Source organism: Rhinoraja longicauda, chromosome 4 (genome assembly GCF_053455715.1).
Source record: "Rhinoraja longicauda isolate Sanriku21f chromosome 4, sRhiLon1.1, whole genome shotgun sequence".
NCBI lineage: Eukaryota > Metazoa > Chordata > Chondrichthyes > Rajiformes > Arhynchobatidae > Rhinoraja > Rhinoraja longicauda.
The window spans coordinates 34710340-34733064 of record NC_135956.1 but is presented as its reverse complement, the minus strand read 5'-3'; the positions used below and the strand labels follow the sequence as shown (position 1 = coordinate 34733064).

At 43.2% G+C, this 22725-nt stretch overlaps 1 protein-coding gene across 4 annotated transcripts in view; it reads right to left on the bottom strand.

Annotated features, from left to right (window-relative positions):
* The window catches only part of lama1 (laminin, alpha 1), a 261227-nt gene that overhangs the window by 156917 nt on the left and 81585 nt on the right, over positions 1-22725 (bottom strand). For all 4 annotated transcript variants that reach the window (XM_078397501.1, XM_078397502.1, XM_078397504.1 and 1 more), the window contains 6 exons: positions 20968-21108; positions 16491-16664; positions 15338-15439; positions 11198-11409; positions 8790-8901; positions 754-864 (listed from right to left, as the gene is read on the bottom strand). In XM_078397501.1, coding sequence (XP_078253627.1) covers positions 754-864; positions 8790-8901; positions 11198-11409; positions 15338-15439; positions 16491-16664; positions 20968-21108 — 852 coding nt within the window. The remainder of the gene's footprint in view (positions 1-753; positions 865-8789; positions 8902-11197; positions 11410-15337; positions 15440-16490; positions 16665-20967; positions 21109-22725) is intronic.

Sequence of the window (22725 nt, the reverse complement as noted above, 5' to 3'; positions counted from 1 at the left end):
GAATCTGTGGAATTCATTGCCACACACGGCTGGGGAGGCCAAGTCATTACGTTTTTTTAAGGCGGATATTGACAGATACTTAATTGGTAAGGGTGTCAGGGGTTATGGGGGAGAAGGGAGGAGAATGGGGTTGAGAGAGAGAGATAGATCAGCCATGATTGAATGGCAGAGTAGTCTCAATGGGCCAAATGGCCTAATTGCTACTCCTGTGACTTATGAACTTCATAACTTAACTCCCACCATTAGCACTGACATAGGGATGGAAGTTCTGGGCTGCTGATGCTAATTTTCAGATAAGGCTAAAGAAAACCAAAAGTAGCCAAGATGCAGAGCCAGATTTGGTAAGGATTTCTTCCTTAGGGGAAGCTCTTCCTGATTAGGAAAGGCGTTCAAGCTTACAGGGAGAAGTCAGGAGAATGGGGTTGAGAGGGAAAGATTGATCAGCCATGATTGAATGGCGGAGTAGACTTGGTGGGCTGAATGGCTGAATGGCCTAATTCTGTTGCAATGTGTTATCGTCTACGGTCTAATTCTAAATCTATAACTCAATCATTTATAAAATGCATCATCTGCCCCAAACCCACACAATGCTACACAAAACTGGGGATGAACTCCCTTTGTTGGTAAGTTATTATATATCGTTGCAAATAAATTTAAAATGACATACATCCCCACACAAAAGTTCTGCTTTTAAGATTTCACCTGGCATCCAGCCGATTATACTTGAGATAACATACATTGCAAAGAACTCACCAAGCAAGTGCCATTAGTGTCACATTCTGTAGCGTGGCCATTGCATTCACACTGTTGACAGATGCCACCAAATAATATTCCATCAACACGATAAAAGCCCGGGATGCAAGACTGTTGAAAAAAACAATTGATTTTACAAAAACCAAACAGCAGAGTGCTTCTGACATGTGTCAGAATTTCCAATTTCTCACTTTATGGCTAAGAAATGTAATTGGGCAATACTTGCAGTTCACACTGACTGTGGGAATCTCATTGCCATGAGCACACAGCAGGAACAATCTTCCTTTAGACCTTACTTTAGACATACAGTGCGTAAACAGGTCCTTCGGCCTACTAAGTCCACGTCGACCAGCGATCCCCCCCATACACACCAGCAATATGCTGCACACCAAGGACACTTTGACAATTCCAGAAGCCAATTGGCCAACAAATCTGTACGTCTTTGGAGTGTGGCCGGAGCACCCGGAGAAAACCCACGTGGTCACAGGGAGAATGTACACACTCTGTATGAACAGCACCCGTAGTCAGAATCAAACCCGGGTCTCAGGCAGCAACTGTACTGCTGCGCTAAGGTGCCGCCCTTACAGCATGCTAATTCCTGCTGCATTGCCAGTGTATGAGATCTCACCCAACTAATTTAAAAAAAGGCAAGATGGTGACGAGCATATCATTTTGTCGGGGACTCATGTTCATTTGGAGTCATGCAGAAGATATGATTCTATACACAGCATAGAAACAGGCTCTTTGGCCCATCAAACCCATGCTGACCATCACCCATCCATTTACACTGATCTTACACTAAAGCAATTATATTTTTTCCATATTATGTTCAACTCACCCCACATTCCACCACTCACCTACACGCAAGGGTCAATTTACAGTGGCCTATTAACCTATCATCCCACATGTCTTTTGGATGTGGGAGGAAACCAGAGCACTCAGAGTAAACACACACATTCACAAGGAGAGCATGCAAACTCCACACAGATAGCATCCACAGTCAGGGTTGAACTAGCATCTCTTGCACTGTAAGGCAGCGGTTCTACAAGCTGTGCCACTGTGCCGCTCCCATCAATGCCGACCATCATCCCTATCTACACTTATCCCACTTGCTTGCATTAATTCTGTACCCCTCTATGCCCTGCTCATTCATATACCTGTCCAGATGTCCCTTGACTGTTGTTAGTGTTTCTGTCTCCACAAACTCAATTGGCAGCTCGCTTACTAACAACTCCTAGCGTGAAAAATGTACCCCTCAGTGCCCTTTTAAACACAATCCTTCTCATCTTAATCCTATGGCCTCTACGTTTAGACACCCTAACCGTGGGAAATAGTCTCTGGCTATCTACCAATCTATGCCTGTCACAATTCAATCGTGCTTTATTGTCACGTGTGCAAAACACAGTTAAATTCTTTTTGAGTTGCCAGATTTGGTGCCATTTCCAAAGTCCAGTTCGTACTTGAGGTCTTGTGGAGCGGTGCCTGATCCAATCGAGCCCCTTCTTGCCCGGCCACCTTTGGGCTCTGGGGGCGCCTCTGCAGCTGACCTTGAGGGCGTGGGAAGAAAGACCCCGGTTCACTTTCCTACCGGCCCTTGGCTCCTCATGACCGGCGGCCCTGGCTCCCTCCTCTTTCATATCCTAGTCTTCCTCTCTACAAGCTGCAGCCCGCCTGGTCTTCCTGCGTCGTGCCGAGCAACCTACTGGGTCTTCTGAGCGAGCTCCCAGTCCACGGCGAGTGAGCCGGGTCTTTCGGGTGGGTATGGCCATAGCTTGCCAGGATCTTCCTGCCCGGCGGCTCACTTACCTCTAGCATGTCACAGACTCTTTTCCTCGAGGAAAAACAGACCTATCCTATCCTGTCTCTTCTTAAATAGCTACATTTAAGACACATTTAGACAGCTGAAATAGCACGGCAAAGGAGATGAAGAGATACAAGGCAGATAAAGGGGGCTAATGTGGATGGGCAACAAGGCCAGCAAAGATATGTTGAGCTGAAGGGCCCATTTCAGTACAGGAGGACTCTATGACTCTCAGTCTCAATGCAGACTGGACCCTTACAAATTGATGCTTTTAGTTCAGTTTAGTTTAGTTTAGTGATACTTCGCGGAAACAGGTCCTTTGGCCCACCAAGTCCAACCCAACTAGCGATCCCCACACATTAACACTACCCTACACATATTAGGCAGAATTTACACTTATACCAAGTATACAAACCCAGGCCAATTAACCCACAATCCTGGTTGTCTTTCATAAAGATAGGGACACGTATGACACATGTCACAAAATCATGTCCTGAATTGTGATTCTACAAAGACCTGGAATATTGAGAACTTAAGAACCAATCAGCTATGAAATAATGAATTAATTTACTATTTTCATGGTATGAAGAGACAACGCACAAGACTCAGTTTTAATAGTCATACTAGACCAAGTGGACCCGTTGGGGGGGAAAGGGAAGGGGAGAGGGTGTGAGTGAGTGAGCCCTGGACCCGAAGCTTCTCCTGTATTGTAGCATCCTCAATCCCCCCCACTCAATCCCCCCACTGACCCATTCCATCCCCCCTACCCACCCCCACTTGCCCCTCCCCTGCCCCCACCCCCACCCCCACCTGCCCCTCACCCACTTGCCCCTCCCCTACCCCCACTCCCCCCAGCCCTGCCTCCACCCCATTTCCCCCTCCCCACCCCTATTCCCCCCTCCCCTCACCCCCACCTCCCTCCCCTCCCCCTACCCCCACTCTCCATGCCTGCACCCCACTCCCCCCCCCCCAATCTTCCCTCCTCCCAACCCCCACTGTTCCCTTCTCCCCACCCCCACCCTGCCCTCCTCCCCACCCCCAGTCTCCCTGCTATTAGCGCATTAGTTAAAGGTCCGGGGGGAGGGGGGCGAGAGCGAGCTGATCTCTTGAAGACCTGCGTGTCCCATTGTGACGTCACACGCTGAATACCGGCGGGGGGGGGGGGGGGGGGGGGGGGGAGCGCGAGCTCATCTCACAGGCGCTCGGGTGCCATTGTGACATCACATGCTGAAGCTCTTCAAGAAATGGGTAAGAAAAGGAAATTAAAAAACTTTAAAATCTCTCTAGCTTTAAAAATGTAGCTTCAATTTGAATGAGAGTTGTGAGAGATTATGCCCAGGATAAAATTGTGGCGCTATGGTGTACCATTTTAGCTGTGCGAAGCACCAACGTTATGGTGCGCACAAACACACATACATACGGACAGAGATTTAGTAATATAAGACAGACAGTTACTTAAATACTCTGTTTAAAAAAAATAACACTTCAGAGTAAAATTTCCCCAAATAAAAATGAATAAAAAAATATCTGTGTGTCCATAAGTCCCCCATTTTGTAATTTTTCCAATAAGTTTTGGCAGGCAAAATTTGCACTTGTGGATGTATATAAATAAGTTACAGTAAGTTGTACATGTCACAAGAGTCCATTGAGACTATTTTTCACTTGGGCCATTGGAGAAATGAAGCAATTACAAAACTAACTATTGATTTTGTTTCATTCTGAAATACCATCTTGCAACTTTTTTTGATAAAAAATAAATAAGTAATATAGAGAATTTTTTCATAAACCTAACTTTAACCTGTTAAACTATTTACTCAAGGGTAATTATGGTTCAAATTTTTAAGCCTTACCCACGTGGGACTGCATGTGTTTCTGGCATATCACAGACCTATTTTTCAATGTAAACTTCTCTAAATAATGAAACTTTTACAGCACTGTTACAGCACAGCAATGGGAGACTAATCTTTGAAAGACTAGTCAGAATTTGCCGGATTAAGATATGTCAGTGTGGAAAGGGTGAGTCTGAAGAAAGGTCTCGATCCGAAACGACACCTATTCCTTCTCTCCGGAGATGCTACCAGACCCGCTGAGTTACTCCAGAATTTTGTGTCTAATATCAGTGTGGACAATTTGGTAGATCTTTTTCCCTTCACTATCATCACTGAATTGTTCACACAGAGGGTGGTGGGTACATGGAACACGCTGCCTGAGGAGGTAGGTGAGGTAGGTCCTGTAATGGCATTTAAAAAACATTTGGACAGGTACATGGTTAGGAAAGATTCAGAGGGATATGGGCCAAACACGAGCAGGTCAGACTAGCATAAATAAGGATTTTTTTATTTATTACGAAAAGATTACAAAAGTTTAAAAAATAAAATGTATTAATTAAATTAGGTGGTCAGGCCCTTAAACAGCTTGAGCAGTTTATAGAGCCACGATCCACGAGAGATACCAACAGCAGGGAACATGTAAAATATATTTGGATGGGTAGACTTTAGAAAGGGATACAGCGCAGAAATAGGCCTACCAAGTCCATGCTGACCTGCAATCACCCTATACACTAGCATTATCCTACACACTAGGGACAATTTACAATTATACCAAAGCCAATTAACCTACAAACCTGTACATCTTTGGAGAGTGGGAGGAAATTGGAGCAATCAGAGAAAATCCTTGCGGTCACAGGAGAACGTACAAACTCCCTACAGACAGCACTCATGGTCAGGATTGGGCGCTGTAAGGCAGCAGCTCTACCACTGCTCCACTGTGCCACCCTTGGGTATATGGATAGGAAAGGTTGGCAGGGATATGGGCCAAACACGGGCAGGTGGGACTACTGTAGATGGGGCATCTTGGTGGGCATGGGCAAGTTGGGCCGAAGGACCTGTTTCCATACTGTAGATGGGGCATCTTGGTGGGCATGGGCAAGTTGGGCCGAAGGACCTGTTTCCATGCTGTAGATGGGGCATCTTGGTGGGCATGGGCAAGTTGGGCCGAAGGACCTGTTTCCATGCTGTAGATGGGGCATCTTGGTGGGCATGGGCAAGTTGGGCCGAAGGACCTGTTTCCATGCTGTATGACTCTATAGCTCTATTTTTCTATTTTATCAGTGGCTGCAAATCCAAGGTGATTGTGGGGAAACCATTAGAAAATATATACTGGCATGAGAAGCAGCCTCAATGCGCCTAACACCTTGGATGAGAGGGTTGGTTATGCTGTCTCAAATGGCTAAAGAAGTTGGATCTGTAGAATGAGGATTGAGCTTACAGAAACATATAAGATTGTAAGAGGGCATGGCAGCACTAATGTTTCCATTAGTTGGAGTGTTCTGAATAAGGGGACATAGTTATGAGATAAGGGGTAGTAATTTAAAGCTAGGATGTGTAAGCATTTCTTCTCACAGAGGGTGGTGAACCTCTGTAATTATTTATATAGTCATAGTCATAGAGTGATACAGTGTAGAAACAGGCCCTTCGGCCCAACTTGCCCACACCGACCAACATGTCCCAGCTACACTAGTCACACCTACCCGGATTTGGTCCATATCCCTCCAAACCTGTCCTATCCAGGTACCTGTCTAATTGCTTCTTAAACAACCTTATGCTGGAGGGTTGTGGAGGCCAGTTCATTGGAGATATTTAAAGATGTTGATATTTTTTTTTTAAAGATTGGGGATTGAGGGCGATGTGGAACTGGCACAGAAGAAGAGATGAGACCTGGAATAGATCAGCCAAGATCACATTGATACCATCAATGTATCCTCGAAGGGGCAAATGGTTTTGTCTTGCTCCTAATTTTCTGTTCCCCTTTCTTCTTGGTGGTGAATCTGTGGATTTTTTTGCTACAGAAGCCTGTGGAGGCCAAGTCAATGGATATTTTTACGGCAGAGATAGATTCCTGATTAGTACAGGTGTCAGGGGTTATGGGGAGAAGGCAGGTTCTTGGTTCTCCAAAATACTCCAAATGGAATTTAAACTGGAGGTGGGGTTAGGAGGGAGAGAATGGGGTTAGGAGGGAGAGAACGATCAGCCATGATTGAATGGCGGAGTAGACTTGATGGGCCGAATGGCCTAATTATGCTCCTATTACTCATGACCAAATGACCTTAATTCTGTGAGCAAGGACCTTGGGGCATTTGGGGTCTTCATAAATCAATGAATCATCCCCTGAACCAGTGGGATTTCTGAATTAAGAAATAAACAGACAACGGACTAAGCAGTATGGTATCGTTGAGTGCATGGATTCAATGTCAACCCATCAGAGAGAGAGAAAAATGCAGAGGAAAGATAAACTAAGGAAGAAACAAAAAGGGGATAGAAAAGTCAAATCTGACAATGGTTCAATCTTCAACGGTTAAACAGTTGTAATACGAGCCACCTTGTTTTCTGCACGAGAAGGTTTGTTTAGCTTTCATTGTCAGTTAACATGTCACCAGAAAAGTACAGTTGTAATTAAATACCAGGCTTCACTTTCAGTGGCAACTTTAATGTTCGACTAAATCTTAAAATTGCCAATTGCATAAAATTCCCAGGCACGGGTGGGGAGGGTAGTTAAAGACAATTTTGCAAAGCTAATTGCAGAGTGTCGCAAATAAATCAGGGTTTGCGTTGAACAAGGTATTAGCTCCTACCACAGCCTCTGTCCAATTTATAGATCTTTTCACTAAAGCCTGGCTCATTGGAATCATACAAAAGGTGCCCCAGGATGGTATTGGTGAGAAAGGATACGGGCATGATGACAGGTTTAAATTATGAGGGTTGGGAAGCTAACATATGTTTGTAATTTGGAAAACATAAAGAAACAAACTGTGGAAGACCTTTGCTAGTGCCTCATAAATTAATATCAAAGGCAAACAAATGCAAGGCTCAAATCAAAATCTCAAAGTCATCAGCTTGACGAGAAGGAATTTTCATGCAGGGGTTATTAAAATATTACGTAAATCATAAGTGGCATGTGAAGCTACATGAATCAGTGAGTTTGAGCAAGCCGATGCTGGTTCTTTGATGCAGCTCTCCAATTAATGCCACTCTATCCTTTTGTCATTTCCTTTCCAATATTTACCTAATTCCCTTTCAAACATTAGCACTTAATTAGACGGCAATACTTCTTCAGGCAAAAACTTCAGGACTGGCACCATCAAGTTCCCTTGAGATCAAGTAACATTACAGGTAGTTCCGCGGTAACACGCGTTTCCATAATGTGAACTGGTTATAATGAGAGCGATAGATTTGGAAACACTCTTTGCATTATGTGGTCTGCACTGATTATAGCACAGTTGAGATCAGATAATCTTGTTTAAATCTGTGCTTTGAAGGCAATTGTAGCCTCTTGTACTACAATATAATTTTATATAAGGCAAGATTGCTAACGAAAGTAACAAATGTGTTTTAACAGAACAATCTGTATATAGAACGAAAACCAAAGTGTGGGATTAAAAACAAAGAATGTCAACAGCTGCTGGTCCTCCAATGCATACTTCGGAAAAGAGGGCATCTCTGCTCAACACAGTGGCGCAGCTGGTAGAGCTGCTGCCTCACAGCGCCAGAGACCGGGTTCGATCCTGACCTCAGGGTGCTGTCTGTGTGGAGTTTGCACGTTCACCCTGTGAGACTGCGTGGGTTTCCTCCGGATGATCTGGTTTTCTCCCACATCCCAAAGACATGCCGGTTTGTACGTTAATTGGCCTCTGTACATTGCCCCCTAATTTGTAGGGAATGGAATGACGTGGAACTAGTGTGAATGGGGGATCTATGGTCAGTATGGACTCAGTGGCCTTATTAATATGCTGTATTTTTTTTTAAAAGAGGTGCATCGTGGAAACAGCCTATTTAGCGCTACCGAGTCCGCGCCAACCAACAATCACCTGTACACTAGTTCTACCCTACACCTTGTGATAATTTACAGAAGCCAATTAACCGACAAACCTGCACATCTTTGGAATGCGGGAGGAAACTGGAGCACCTGGAGATAACCCACAGGGAGAACATGCAACCTCTGTTCCGACAGCACCTGTAGTCAGGATCAAACCCAGGTCTCTGGCGCTGTAAGGCAGCAACTCTACCGCTGTACCATTGTGCTGCTAACATTAAAAAAAAGACCAAAAACTAATACTAAGGACTGAGATCGAAGGTTGTGGCATGAGTACAAGTTCAAAAGCTGTCAGAAATACTCGAGCCATTGCTCCTTCGGGATTCTCCTGCATCGAGATGTTTATTTTAAACATGTAGTTAATTACCTCACAAGAAATGCCAGAGTAGCCCAGAGGGCACTCACAGTGTTCCACGTCCACTGCGGGAAGAATGTCGATGGCATTTGGGTTGGCTACATCCAAAGTGACTGAACTCAACCTGAAAGTACAAAGGTTTGCATTACACTCACAATGAACCATATCAAACATAGTACGGTGGAATAATGGTGGACATCCAAGTACACTTTGCCGCTGACTGAGTAACAGCGACAGATTTATTAAACCAGTTACATTCTTACTAAACATACAGCAGCCATAACCATTCTTCCCAGTATAATTCTGTCAAACTTTGTTTATTGAATGGAGTTTCTCGACTTCCCACAGTGGGAATCAAACCCTTGACCTATGGATTGATGGTTAACTACTGCAACCTTTACATGACACTGGAGTAAGCCTTATGATACAACTTGATGGTTTGAAGTAGTAAAATTGTCAATGTTTCAGTAAAATGTTCTGTAATCTTTACTTCCCCAGAAAACATGCCAATTTGCTAAATAATACACAAATCCTAAAAGCTTTTGGGGGGATTTTGGAATAGATTGACTAGTATTCCATAGAAAATGTTTATAAAAATAAAATTTATATTATTGAGGTTGTTTATAGTGATATGTGTCCAGCCAAGTAGCATGAGAAAAAAATGCAGTTAAAATATTTATGGGGTGCATTTCAATGGTTATTTTCTTAACTAAATCATAAAAGTGGTTCAGAAGAATTCATTTTGCTAAATTATATCCTATTCTTATCATTGAAAATGTACAATTCAGAAGGCCATTCAGCACTACATGGCAGTGTCAGCCGAAAGAAATCTATCTGACATTGTTCATTGTGTTCCTCACTACATTCACTGGTTGTGAAATAGAGCAGCTTAAAGATTTATTATCGTTTCTGACCCCCTCTTCATTTCTCTTTCCTTTAAACACACTCTTCATATCAGTAAAATATCTAACTGATAGGGCAACCCAGTGGTGCAGCTGGTAGAGTTGCTGCCTCATGGTGCTAGAGACCTGGATTCAATTCTGACCAAGGTGTTATCTGTGTGGAGTTTGCACATTCACTCTATGACTGCGTGGGTTTCCTCCGGATGCTCCAGTTTCCTCCCACATCCCAAAGATGTGCGGTTTTGTGGGTTAATTGGCCTCTGTGAGCTGTCCCTAGTGTGTAAGCAGTGGATGAGAAAGTGGGATAACATTGAACCAATGTGAATGAATGATCGATGGTCGATGTGGACTTGATGGGCCGAAGAGCTTGTTTCCATGCTATGTCTTTCAATCAAAGAAATAAATGTTGCTTAAACTGAGTTCCACAAGGTACATCCCTGACTATAAATCCTAATGAGTGCTGAGATAGTCCAGTTAAAGTAATAATTTCTGCAGTGGGGGAAACAGTTCCAGCTTCTCAAACTACTCAGCGTGTCTTGTATTCTAAATGAATAGCTGTGAACAATGAATTTCCCAACTTCAGCTAACCTCTGAAGTTCTCCTCCCATATACTAACCTATTCATCTAATTTTTTATTTCCTTTTTTAAAATTTCCCATCACATCCCCTCTCCCTCTCTCTCACCCGATTCCACCTGTTTTTCCTGACCCCACTTCCTACCAATCTGGTCCCACCTACAACCTACCAACCTCTGCCCCACCCCTCTCGCATGCTGCTGTATATTGGCCATCTATCCCTCTCATCTTTCCCTCTGAGTTCTGATATACCCGAAACATCGACAACCACCTTTTGCATCCACAGATGCTGACTGACCTGCTAGTTTTTTTCCAGCGTTCAGTTCTTTGTCCCTGATTCCAACACCCCGCAGTCTGTTCCTCCTTCGTACTCGGCAGGAGACTGCCAAGTGCTGGACATTCAGGTTCAGTCTGACAAGCACAATGTCCCACGGCACTTCACCGTATAATCACCATATTTCCCATTGACTTAGAAGGAAGACATTTAGTGAACTGGGTGTCTTTGTGCACTAATCAATGAAAGTAGATGTGTAGGTGCAGCAGGCAATTAAGGTGAAAAAAATGGTGTGTTATCCATTATCGCAAGAGGATAAAGTAACAAAGCAGGTTACAGGCTGCACAGTTTGTGATGGATGAAGATGAATAGATTACCTTGAACTCAATTACATAGGGTCCCATTAATTTATTTGATCAGAACTGATTTGTTATCTTACCGAAGTCCCTACTTTTAACTTTGCTCTCTTAATGGGAGATATTCATAGTGTGAAACATTGATATTGCATCGAACATTGATATTGCATCGAACATTGCATGTTCGATGCAATATCAATGTTTCACACTATGAATATCTCAACTGATTCGCAACAGTCCATCCAAGAAAATACCCTAACCATGTAATGGCTCTGAAAAGACTTGACGTTTTATCACTGGATGTGCTCGCTCACCTGTACTGAGATTCTCTGGCAACGTTGTACTTGGCCCAGATCTGCAGGCGTGTTACATTTGCTAGAACGGTCAGCAGTCGATCGCGATCTATTCCATTATTTGTGTAGAGGTCCATAAAGTTCTCAGACAGAAACCGAAGTGCGACTGACTGTTTATCGTAAGGCTGGAGTGACAAGCCACCAGGCCCCGTAATGAGTGCTCGACCATTGCCCTGAATGAACAAAACGATAAACCGTCAGTTTACAGTGGTTGTAAGCATTTTCAGTACCCTGTACATTTGGAAAACTATTCAGTAAAAAAACACGAATAATGAATCATTAAACAAGTGGGCAGCACAGTAGGGCAACTGTAGAGTTGCTGCCTTACAGCACAGAGCCAAATTAGATCCTGACTACGGGTGCTGTGTGTATGGAGTTTGTACATTCTCCCTGTGGCCTCGAGGGTTTACTCCGGGTGCTCCAGTTTCCTCCCACACTCCAAAGATGTACAGATTTGTAGGTTCATTGGCTTCTGTCAATTGTAACTTCCCCCTTGTGTAGATATCTACGGGGTGATCGCTGGTCGGTGTGGACTCAGTGGGTCGAAGGGCCCTTTTCCGTGTTGTATCTCTAAAGTCTAGATAAATAAAGGAATTAAATTGTGTGGGTGCTATTTTTTTGTTGGAGAAATGATTTAATGAGAGAACTTTGCATTCCTATCATGAGCTTTATCAGTGACTAACACCCAACCATTTCTCTCCTGGGTACACAGTGATCACTTAAAACAGTCACAGGCTTTGATAGCCTTGTCATCTGTGCGAAGACAGTACCTTCACCAGCAGGATAGTGGGATGGTTTTTGCTACTATTAATGTCATGGATATGTCACCAACTGGTAATACTGGTGTGGACATAGTCAAGTGAGGTTTCCATGCTGTTAGTTCTCTGAATATAGTCTGGCAAATGTGAATTGTGATAAATAAAAACAGAAAATGTTGAAAATACTCGACATGTCAGGCAGCATCTGTGGAGTGTTACCAGCATCTTCCGTTTTTAACTTCAGGATTTCCATTCTCTGCAGTTTTTTGATTCTCAATTATGTGCAGCAAGACTCAGCCTGCTTGAAGTCTCCACAGAGTCCAGTGTGCCATCATGAGTTCTCACAGCCCCGCCGCAGCACTGTGATCTCAATCTCTGATGTTGATCTCAGAAGATCCTTCACAAGGGTGAATCCTTAGAAATGTCTGGCCTTGACTGTGTACCCGGCTGGGTTCCCAAAACCCGCACAGACCGACTGGCCGATGCTTTTGCAGATGTCTTCAACCTCTCACTACTAGTCTGAGGTTCCCAACTGCTTTAAAAGAACATCATAATATTGGTACCTAAGAAGAGCAGAGTGGCACGGTGGGTCTACGCTCAGGGCCGTCTTAACGCATGGGCCTGATGGGCACTTGCCTGGGGGCCCACGAGCATAGGGGCCCCATGCTGATCTGTGTATGTTAAGTGACTTGCAATAAATAAAAACTACTTTAAAAATGTAGGTTCAATAAGTGCTTTTTTCACAACATTTTCAGTCACTAAGTGCTTCTCACAGCGATCTGTAAGTGCTTTTCGCAACAATGTAGCACCCTAAGTCCATCGCTAAGTGCTTTTCGGTAAGTGCTTTTCGCCGGCACGACAGGGGGGGGGGCTGGTAGGTAAAGGGGGGTGGGGGAGAGTAACGGTAGGGGCCCCAGTACACTGCTTTGCCTGGGGGCCCATAATGCTGTAAAAACGGCCCTGTCTACACTGCCTGTAAAATAGCCACCCCTTGGAATAACAATGAATTTGGGACTTTATTTGGGACGGCATGGTGGCGCGGTGGTAGAGTTGATGCCTTGCAGTGCTAGAGATCACGGTTTGATCCTGTCCAAGGGTGCTGTCTGTATGGAGTTTGTATGTTATCCCTGTGCCCTCATGGGTTTTCTCCAGGTGCTCTGCTTTCCTCCCACACTCCAAAGACATACAGGTTTGTAGGTTCATTGGATTCAGTAAAGATTTTTGAATTGTTCCTAGTGTGTAGAATAGTGTTACGGAGATTGCTGGTTGACTCTGACTCGGTGGGCCTAAGGGCCTGTTTCCACGCTGCATCTCTAAAGCTAAAATTAATGAAAAATATAATTCGGTGAATATGCCAGTTTCAGGCTGTGGGACAAAGCTCCCACTTTTGCCTTAGGTCTCCAATGTTTGCAAGGACAGTACCTCAGAAAGACTGGATCTGCCTCTGTCCTGTTGAAATCCAGCACCTAAATCAAGCCACGATAATGAAAATAATCTGATATTGCCTTTTAAACTACAGACCAAATTGCTCTCAGAGTTAACGATGTTGTTGGTAGCTCTTGATGAGGTTCTTCTCTGCTATTTTTCTCAGATAACCAGCATGTAATCTAATCAAGGGCCTCAGTTCAATAAATCACAACGGGAAATTAAACCAATGCAAGCAATTAATCTCAGAGATTAGATTACAGGCTAATAACAGTTTCTGGTACTTTGCTGATATCGGTGTTTGTAGCCTCACCGTGCTCCAACAATCTGATAATAAAGCAATATTTACTAAAGGGCACTAATGACAATCGGCATCAACAGAAGGGTTTTTAATGAGATTCACCACATGGGAGTGTTCCAGGATTAAGCAGGTCTTTATTGTAAATCATTAACTCAGTGAATCATTAGGATTCGCTTTTATTTAATATACTTCTGTATATTAATTACCCTAGTGATCAAAACTAATACATTGATGGTCTTCAATTTCCATCTTTATTGCCCATGTCTAATTGTCCTTGACGTAGTAGCAGAAAGTAATCTTCTTGAAATAGAGCAGTCAGGTTAAGGTGTATAAGAAAATAACTGCAGATGCTGGTACAAATCGTATTTATTCACAAAATGCTGGAGTAACTCAGCAGGTCATGCTTTCACTGTATTGTTCAACAGGCAGTTCCAGGATTAAGAACTAATAACACAGAAGGCTTTCGGAGGCCAAGTCAATGGATATTTTTAAGACAGTGATAGACAGATTCTTGATTGGTACGGGTGTCAGGGATTATGGGGAGAAGGCAGGAGAATGGGGTTGAGAGGGGAAGATAGATCAGCCATGAATGAATGGCAGAGTAGACTTGATGGGCTGAATGGCCTAATTCTGCTCCTATCACTTATGAACTTATAATGATGCTCCTGAAACAAAGTCCTGGAGTTGAGATGATTGATTTCCAACAAAGACAAACAACTCTTTTTGCGACTCCATGCTGTGGAGTCATCCCCTTGCTTAAAAAAATCCTTCTATTTAGGCCTGTGATCCTACAGTTAGCCTTTACATTTCTGCTATCAAGAAGGAACAGTCTCTTGGAAGAGATGAGGATTTGCACCTGGACTTGCCAGAACTTGCACCTGGGAGAATCTTTATCCCAGGATGGAAAAAAAAATCAAATACTAGAGGGCACAGCTTCAAGCTGAGAGGACAAAGTTTAAATGAGATGTTTGGGGCTTTTTTTTTTTACACTCAGAGGGTGGTGAGTGCCTGGAGAGGTGGTTGAAGCAGATATATCAGTACCATTTAAAAGACTTTTGGATAGGCACATGGATATACAGTGAATGGAGGGTTGTGTGCAGATAGATAAGTGATGGTTTGGGCTTTATGTTAGGCACAGATATTGTGAGACAAAGGGCTTGTTCTTGTGCTGTACCCTTCTATGCTACAGACCAGGAGTTGGAAACTGAAAGGCAGCTTCATTGACACAGTGGCCGAATGTCTATGATTCTAGTCAGATTGTAAACAAGATGCATATATTTCCCCCATTATATGGGCTTCACAGTGGTGCAGCGACAGAGCTGCTGCCTTACAGTACAGAGACCCAGGTTTGATCCTGACCACAGGTCTGTTTGTATGGAGTTTGTATGTTCTTGTTGTTCTGACCACATGGGTTTTCTCCAGATATTCCAGTTTTCTCCTACATCCCAAAGACGTACAGGTTTGTAAGTTAAAATTATCTTCAGTAAAAATTGTACATTTTCCCTTGAGTGTAGTGTACAGAGTCATTGCTGGTCAGCGCAGACTCGATGGTCCGAAGGGCCTTTTCCACACTGTATCTCAAAAGTCTAGTTTGGTAATTGCTTCTGGCATTCTTACCTCAATAATGACATTAATGTTGAGGGTCTGCTCATTACCAACACCTTCCACTGAAAAATCATTCACCAGAGTAAAGTTCAAGTATCCTCCATATGCAGTAAGCTGGAAAGATAAAGAAAGATGTGTGTCCATAAGGGTTTTCCCATGCACAGAAAATCCACAAGCACATACCAATCATTAAAAGTACATTTGTCTTGGGTTCACTGTCATAAATTAGGAAAACAGATTACTTGTTAAAAAGAAACTAGAAACAGATCTTGAAGTGTTACAGGAATCAGTAGAGTTGCTGCCTTACAGCGCCAGAGGCCCATGTTCCACACTGACCACGGGTGCTGTCTGTACAGAGTTTGTACGTTCTCCCTGTGACCTGCGTGAATTTTCTCTGGGATCTCCGGTTTCCTCCAACACTCCAAAGGCGAACAAGTTTGTAGGTTAATTTGCTTGGTAAAATTGTAAAATTCTTCCTTGTGTGTGCAGATAGTGTTAGTGTACAGGGGATCACCGGTCAGCGCGGACTCAGTGGACCGAAGGGCATGTTTCCGCACTGTATCTCTAAACTAAACTAAACTTAACTTAATGTTATTTTTATACTTGTAAAGCTTAAGACTTTTTAATAAGACATCCCCTAACAATGAGGATGCCCCATGAAACAGTTGCCCAGTGACACAGCTGGTCGAGCTGCTGCATCGCAGCGCCAGGGACCTGAGTTCAATCTTGACCATGGGTGCTGCCTGTGTGGAGTTTGCACGTTCTTCCTGCAACCACGCGGGTTTCCACCAGGTGTTCTGATTTCCTCCCACATCCCAAAGACGAGCAGGATAATCGGCCTCTCTAAATTTCCCCAACCGTATTAGGAGTAGATGCGAAGGTGCGATAACGTAGAACGAGTGTGAACGGGTGATTGATGCTTGGCGTGGACTCGGTTGTCCAAAGGGCCTGATTCCATGCAGCGTCTCTAAACTAAAATAAAAGCCTTTTCTACTGAGTTTAATGCATAAACGACCGTGAATGTCTCCAAAATTATCTGTCAAATCTTTTTTTCATTTCATAAACGAGACTTCCCTGACCATCGTCTCACATCTTCTCAAGCGTATAATCTGAAAATACATTCATTTCAGTTTTCTGAATGGTTTGAAATTAAAAAAACCTTTACCTTGTTACCCAAGTATGAATCTGGAGCCGTCCAGTAGTATAGTGCGGACAGGAGTGCTCTGCCGTCTGTGTTGTTGTCGTTCACTTGACGAGAGCCACCAAACAGCTCCTGGTAAGGTTGCACCCTGATTACACCCTGATGCTCAGTCATTTGCCACCCAGTAACATCCATGACCTTTGAGATAACCAAGTCATTTTATTAATTTACAGGAATTTATACATATTTCTTTCATTAATAACATTCAGCAAGGGGTCAGCAAATTCACTGAATATAAAACACAGAGTAAATGATATACATTAGTGAAGTAATAATAATAATAATAATAATGCATTACATTTATATAGCGCTTTTCAAACACTCAAAGACGCTTTACAGGGATTTACAGTATTTACGCTTTACAGTAGATAAGATTTATTTGCAGAATATTTGTACATAAATATCTATTTGTACATAAATAGCTTACTACTAATGTACAGGTGTCAGAGGTTATGGGGAGAAGGCAGGAGAATGGGGTTAGGAGGGAGAGATAGATAGATCAGCCATGATCGAATGGCAGAGTGGAGTTGATGGGCCAACTGGCCTAATTCTATCCTATTTCTTATGACCGTACAAATGTATTGCTCATTGATATAAATAATTGATTTTTATATGCTTGATTTATATTGTAATTTAGCTCAATTCAAGCAGCTATTTTGTGGGCATATTTAAAGGTGGAATTATACAAATTCCTTTTTAAGTACTTAGTCAGGTTTTTAAGCTAGCCTTTGAAGCAATAAATTACAATAAGCAAGGGGTTCCTTGTCCTTATTTTCATTAAATTCAACACTTTGAAAAGTTATTTTGATTTAATAGGCAATCCTCCAGAAAACATGGTAATTTAGCAGAGTTAGTTGTGGTCAGGGGAACACAACTTAGCCTGTGTGTTCGACACAGACTGATACTTGATCAACAAAGTAAAAGGCCTGGATAGATGGGATGTGGAGAGGAAGTTTCCACTAGTGGGAGAATCTAGGACCAGAGGGCACAGTCTCAGAATAAAAGGACGTACCTTTCGAAAGATGAGGGGTAACTTCTTTAGTCAGAGGGTGGTGAATCTGTGGAATTCATTGCCACGGATTGTTGCAGAGGCCAGGTCATTGGGTATTTTTAAAGCATAGATCGACAGGTGCTTGATGAGTAAAAGTATCAAAAGTTATGGGGAGAATGCCGGAGAATGGGGTTGAGAGGGAAAGACCGATCAGCCATGATTGAATGGCAAAGTAGACTCGGTGGGCTGAATATCCTAATTCTGTTCCTCTGAATCATGAACTTAGGGACAATTCTCCAAATTAATTGCAATGATGAATGCCTCAATGCAGCATCTGTGCATCTGTGGCCCTAGTTACTCTGTGTTATGAACCCTGGTGTGGGGGTTCTTATGCCAAACACTAGGCTCCCAAAACAGAGCCCTCTATTTTGAGCTCTGTCACGGGGAGAGATTACCAGCGAGAAAGATGCAAGCATATGCTCAAGTACAACATCCCCACCGACTTTTGGGAACCTCTGGCTCATGAACACTCAAGCTGGGGAAGGAGCCTTAAGTAATCTCACACTTCAGTAATCTCTATGTGTGAGATTACTTAAGGCTCCTTCCCTAGCTTGAGTGTTCATGAGCAAACAGGCCCTGACCATGGATAAGCAGGGGAAGGAGCACTCCACCTGACAAACCAAGATAGAGCATGGAAACAGGCCCTTTAACCCACCAGGTCCACGCCGACCACCGATCACCCGTTCACATTAGTTCTATGTAATCCCACATTAGATTCCACACCATGTAACCACTCAAACCTGCACGTCTATGGGGTGTGGAAGGTAATTGGAGCACCCAGAGGATACTCACACGGCCAAAGGGAGAATGTGCAAACTCCAAGCAGACAGCACTTCAGGTCAGGATTAAACGTGGGTCCCTGGCACTGTGAGGCACCGGTTCTGCCAGCTGTGCCAGTGCACCACCCAAGAACTCTCAAAAACCCACAACGGAAACAATCTATCCTCACTCCCAAGTGAATGCCAAGTAGATTAAAAGCCTAATAAACAGAAATAGGAGAAATGGAAGTTGGAGAGGTTCTCACAGTTCTGCCTTGGATTTTCTATTTATTGGTGCTGGGAATGACTTCAAACAAACCTGGCATTAAAAGATTCAGTGGGCTTTGTGGCATGATATGAACTTTCCCTTGGCTGATGTGCGTTGGTATCAGGAAACAACTGTAAGCATTCAGTGGCATGTAGCAATAGTGCTGAGTAGCTAAAGAGAACCAGCAAACCAGGGAAGTAAATTCTCCTTTCTTTTAACATTTTAAGTGTTTTACAGAATGCAGAAGTGATTCAGGGGCATACTCATGGTCTAAGATGGAAAACCATTTCTTAAAACTTTTGATAAAATTGTACTTTATAAAATGGGAGACACAGTAACGCAGCGGTAGAGTTGATGCCTTACAGCGCCAGAGACCCTGGTTCAATCCTGACTGTGGGTGGTGTCTGTATGGAGTTTGAATGTTCTCCCTGTGACCGCGCAATTTTTCTTTGGGTGCTCCCATTTCCTTCCACACTCCGAAGACAGGTTTGTAGGTTAATTGTCCCTAGTAGGTCAGAGAGAACTAGTGTATGGGGTGATTGTTGGTCGGCATGGACTCAGTGGGCCGAAGGGCCTGTTACCACGTTGTATCTCTAAAACTAAAATTATTTTTCAGTACCAGTGAAGTTGTTCAGTAATAAATGTGGCATTGCATATTGTTAGAAACCAAGTTACCATCTCAGTGAGCAAGGTGAAAGATTTTCGTTATTGGTTAGAAGATGCACCTCTTGCCAAATTACTATTTCAATATTGATAACAACATTTAAGCCTCAGCACTTTGTGCAAGAGCAACATCTAGATTTCCACGTTCAGACAGATATGTGGGCGCTAAAAGGTTGCTCTCAGTCCCAATATTATTACAGCTGTATGATCTGAACCATCAGGCTAAGAACACTACTTAAATAATGGAAAAAAATAGAATTGCAGCAACAATTAACTGGTACTTAATTTAGTTTGAGATACTGTAACAAAAACTGACATGTATATTATAAAAGTACAATATCAAGATTAATCCGTAACTGAGTCAAAGAGTCATAGAGTTGAACAGCACAGAATCAGGCCCATGAACCCGCCATGTCCTTGCCAATCTTTATGCCCATCTACACAAGCCTCATTTACCCGCATTAAGTCCATATCCTTCAATGCCATGCCTTTTTTCCATGCCTATCGAAAGGTCTTTTCAACATAGTGATTTATGGGATTCCACTACCTCCTCTGGCAATGCCTTCCAGATATCAAACACTCTCTGTGTAAAAAAAACTTTCCCCTTAAATGCCTTTTAGAGCTCCTTCCTCTCACTTTTAAGCTTGTCTTCCAGTCACATAAGTTAAATTGTTCCCTCCTGCTCTATAATGGCCAGAAGATAATTTTCATCTGGTGTTATTGACTTGTTTGGATCTAATGACCTTTATGTGACTCCAAATATTCTTGTGGTTTTATTAAACCTTAGTGCTCTGCGCAACGGCTGAGAAGGCTACAAGCCAATTTATAGGCACCCAAAGTGTCATAAAATCCATGTAATTTTCTTCTGTGCAGTTTCACAGTTTAAAAAGAGAGTTAATAGACCATGTACCCTTGCAAAACAATTTTGCAGAAGTCACTGACCACTAAAAACACAGCCATCAAATGGCAAACAGTATTGCATCAGCAATACAGAATCCAGAACAGCAACCTTTAAAACCCTTTTACATCACAGTGGAACTAAACTACATCCAGAAGCGGCGACACAGTGGCGCAGTGGCACAGCTGCTGCCTTACGGCGACAGAGACCCGGGTTCGATCCTGACCTCGGGTGCTGTCTGCACGAAGTTTATATGTTTTCTCTGTGACCGAATGCGTTTTCTTCAGGTGCTCCAGTTTCCTCCCACATTCTAAAGACATACACATTTGTAGGTTAATTGGCTTCTGTAAATTGTCCCTGGTGAGGAGTACAGAACTAGTGAACGAGTGATTGCTGGTCAGCACGGACTCGGTGGGCCAAAGGATCTGTTTCCACACTTTGTAGGTTAATCGGCTTTGGTAAGCTGTAAAATTGGCCCCAGTGTAAAATTGTCCCTAGTATAGGTTTGTGCACGGGGTGATCACTGGTCAGCACGGAAGCGATGGGCCGAATGGTCCGTTTCTACGCTGTATCTCCAAATTAAACTGAACCATTCCACTGATTCTGCTCATACTCAACTGTAAGACAGATGTAAATAGGTTCATAAATTGTAAGAGCAGAATTAGGCCATTCAGCTCATCAAGTCTACTCTGCCATTCAATTATGGCTGATCTATCATTCCCTCTCAACCCCATTTTCCCCATAACCCCTGACACCTGTAAATGAATCAAATACGGGCATGCAGTTAAGCGGTTAGCACTCACCTGCGTAACAGGCCAAGAAATGCTTTCACAAACGCCAGAGAGTCCAAAGCAGAAACATTCCGTACAGCCTTCAGGATTCCTCTCCTGCAGATTGTAGAATCCCGGCTTGCACAGGTCACAGTTCTCTCCCTCCACGTTTCTCTGTAATTCAGAATTCCTTTTATTCTAGGTCTGAGATTGACGACACAATGCGGGCCACTTTCAACACCAGCATACAACAATCAGACTGATCGCCAGTCTGAAGAAGGGTCTCGACCCGAAACGTCACACATTCCGTCTATCCAGAGGTGCTGCTTGACCTGCTGAGTTACTCCAGCATTTTGTGATACCTTCAATTTGTACCAGCATCAGCAGTTATTTTCCTACACCTCTATCAGCTACGTCACTGTACCACCCTAATTTCCTATGTCTTTATGTACTGAAATAAAATTGAAAAAGTGTTTCAAACTGGTTTACCAACTCCAACATTTAAAGAGTTGACACCATGGATTTAGCAATGGTGCCCACACCAATGCACATTAGCCTATGGGTCCTACACTGCACACTCCACTCCGTGTGTTTACACCTGTTTTATAAATCGCCCCAAACCAACCTCTATCCTTTATGCTCTAATATTTCAGAAATTATAAATTGGGAGTGCCGACAACATTTACTTGTGGATATTTAGAGCAAACGTTGCTCTTTCTCCATAGAGCAGTGACACAACACGAACACCTGCTTGAACAGAAACCTACTCTCATGATGCTAACTAAAGCCAAGCTTTGCAATAACTTCTATCCCACCTCTACACAAATATTTCCAAGTTAATTTATTTAAAGTTTCATTGGATAATTGCTGAGCTGGAGAGTGAAAAGGTTATGGAGGGGAAAGGGAGCCAAAACATGGGCTGGATCTGAATATGGCTGGAATCTCCTACTTTTCAGCCTGACCTTGAAGTAAAGAGAGGAGTCTTGCATGAGTCTTTTTGCCTCTTCCCACCTTGTACGCCAGGCAATTTAGGTTTAGGCTTATTATTGTCAGTGAAAAGCTTTGTTTTGCGTGCTATCCAATCAAGTTAGATAATATTATACATAAATACAATCAAGCCAAACGAAGGTACAACAGGTAGAGTGAAGGGAAGGACACAGAGTGCAGAATATAATTCTCAGGATTGTAGTGTAACAGTTCCAGCGATAAAGTTCAATGCCCGCAGTGAGGTAGGCTGGAGAATCAGACTGGACCCGAGCCTATGGAGGGACCATTCTGAAACTTGATAACCGAGGGGAAGAAGCCATTCCCGAGTCTAGTGGTGTGTGCTTTTAAGCTTCTGTATCTATAACGATAGACCATTACCATGGTCTTAGGTTAGCATCACCAATAACAATTAAAATGTTTGGAGTAGATACGGTAAATGCATGGCGTCTTTTACCCAGAGTTGGGGAATCAAGAACCAGAGGACACCGGTTTAAGATGAAAGGGGGAAAGATTTAATAGGGACCTTTTGTGCTTTTTTATACAAAGGGTGGTGGGTGTATGGAACAAGCTGCCGGAGGAAGTAGTTGAGCCAGGTACTATCACAACATTTAATAAACATTCAGACATATACATGGATAAGATAGGTTTAGAAGGATATGGGCCAAACGCAGTTGGGCCAAGGGGCCTATTACTATGCTGTATGACTCTGACTCTAAGGCTCGATGTTATGTGTCTGTAGGGTAGGACACTAGAAAATTTAAATTGAAGAAGGGTCGAAGACCCAAAGCCATGCCTACCCATTCC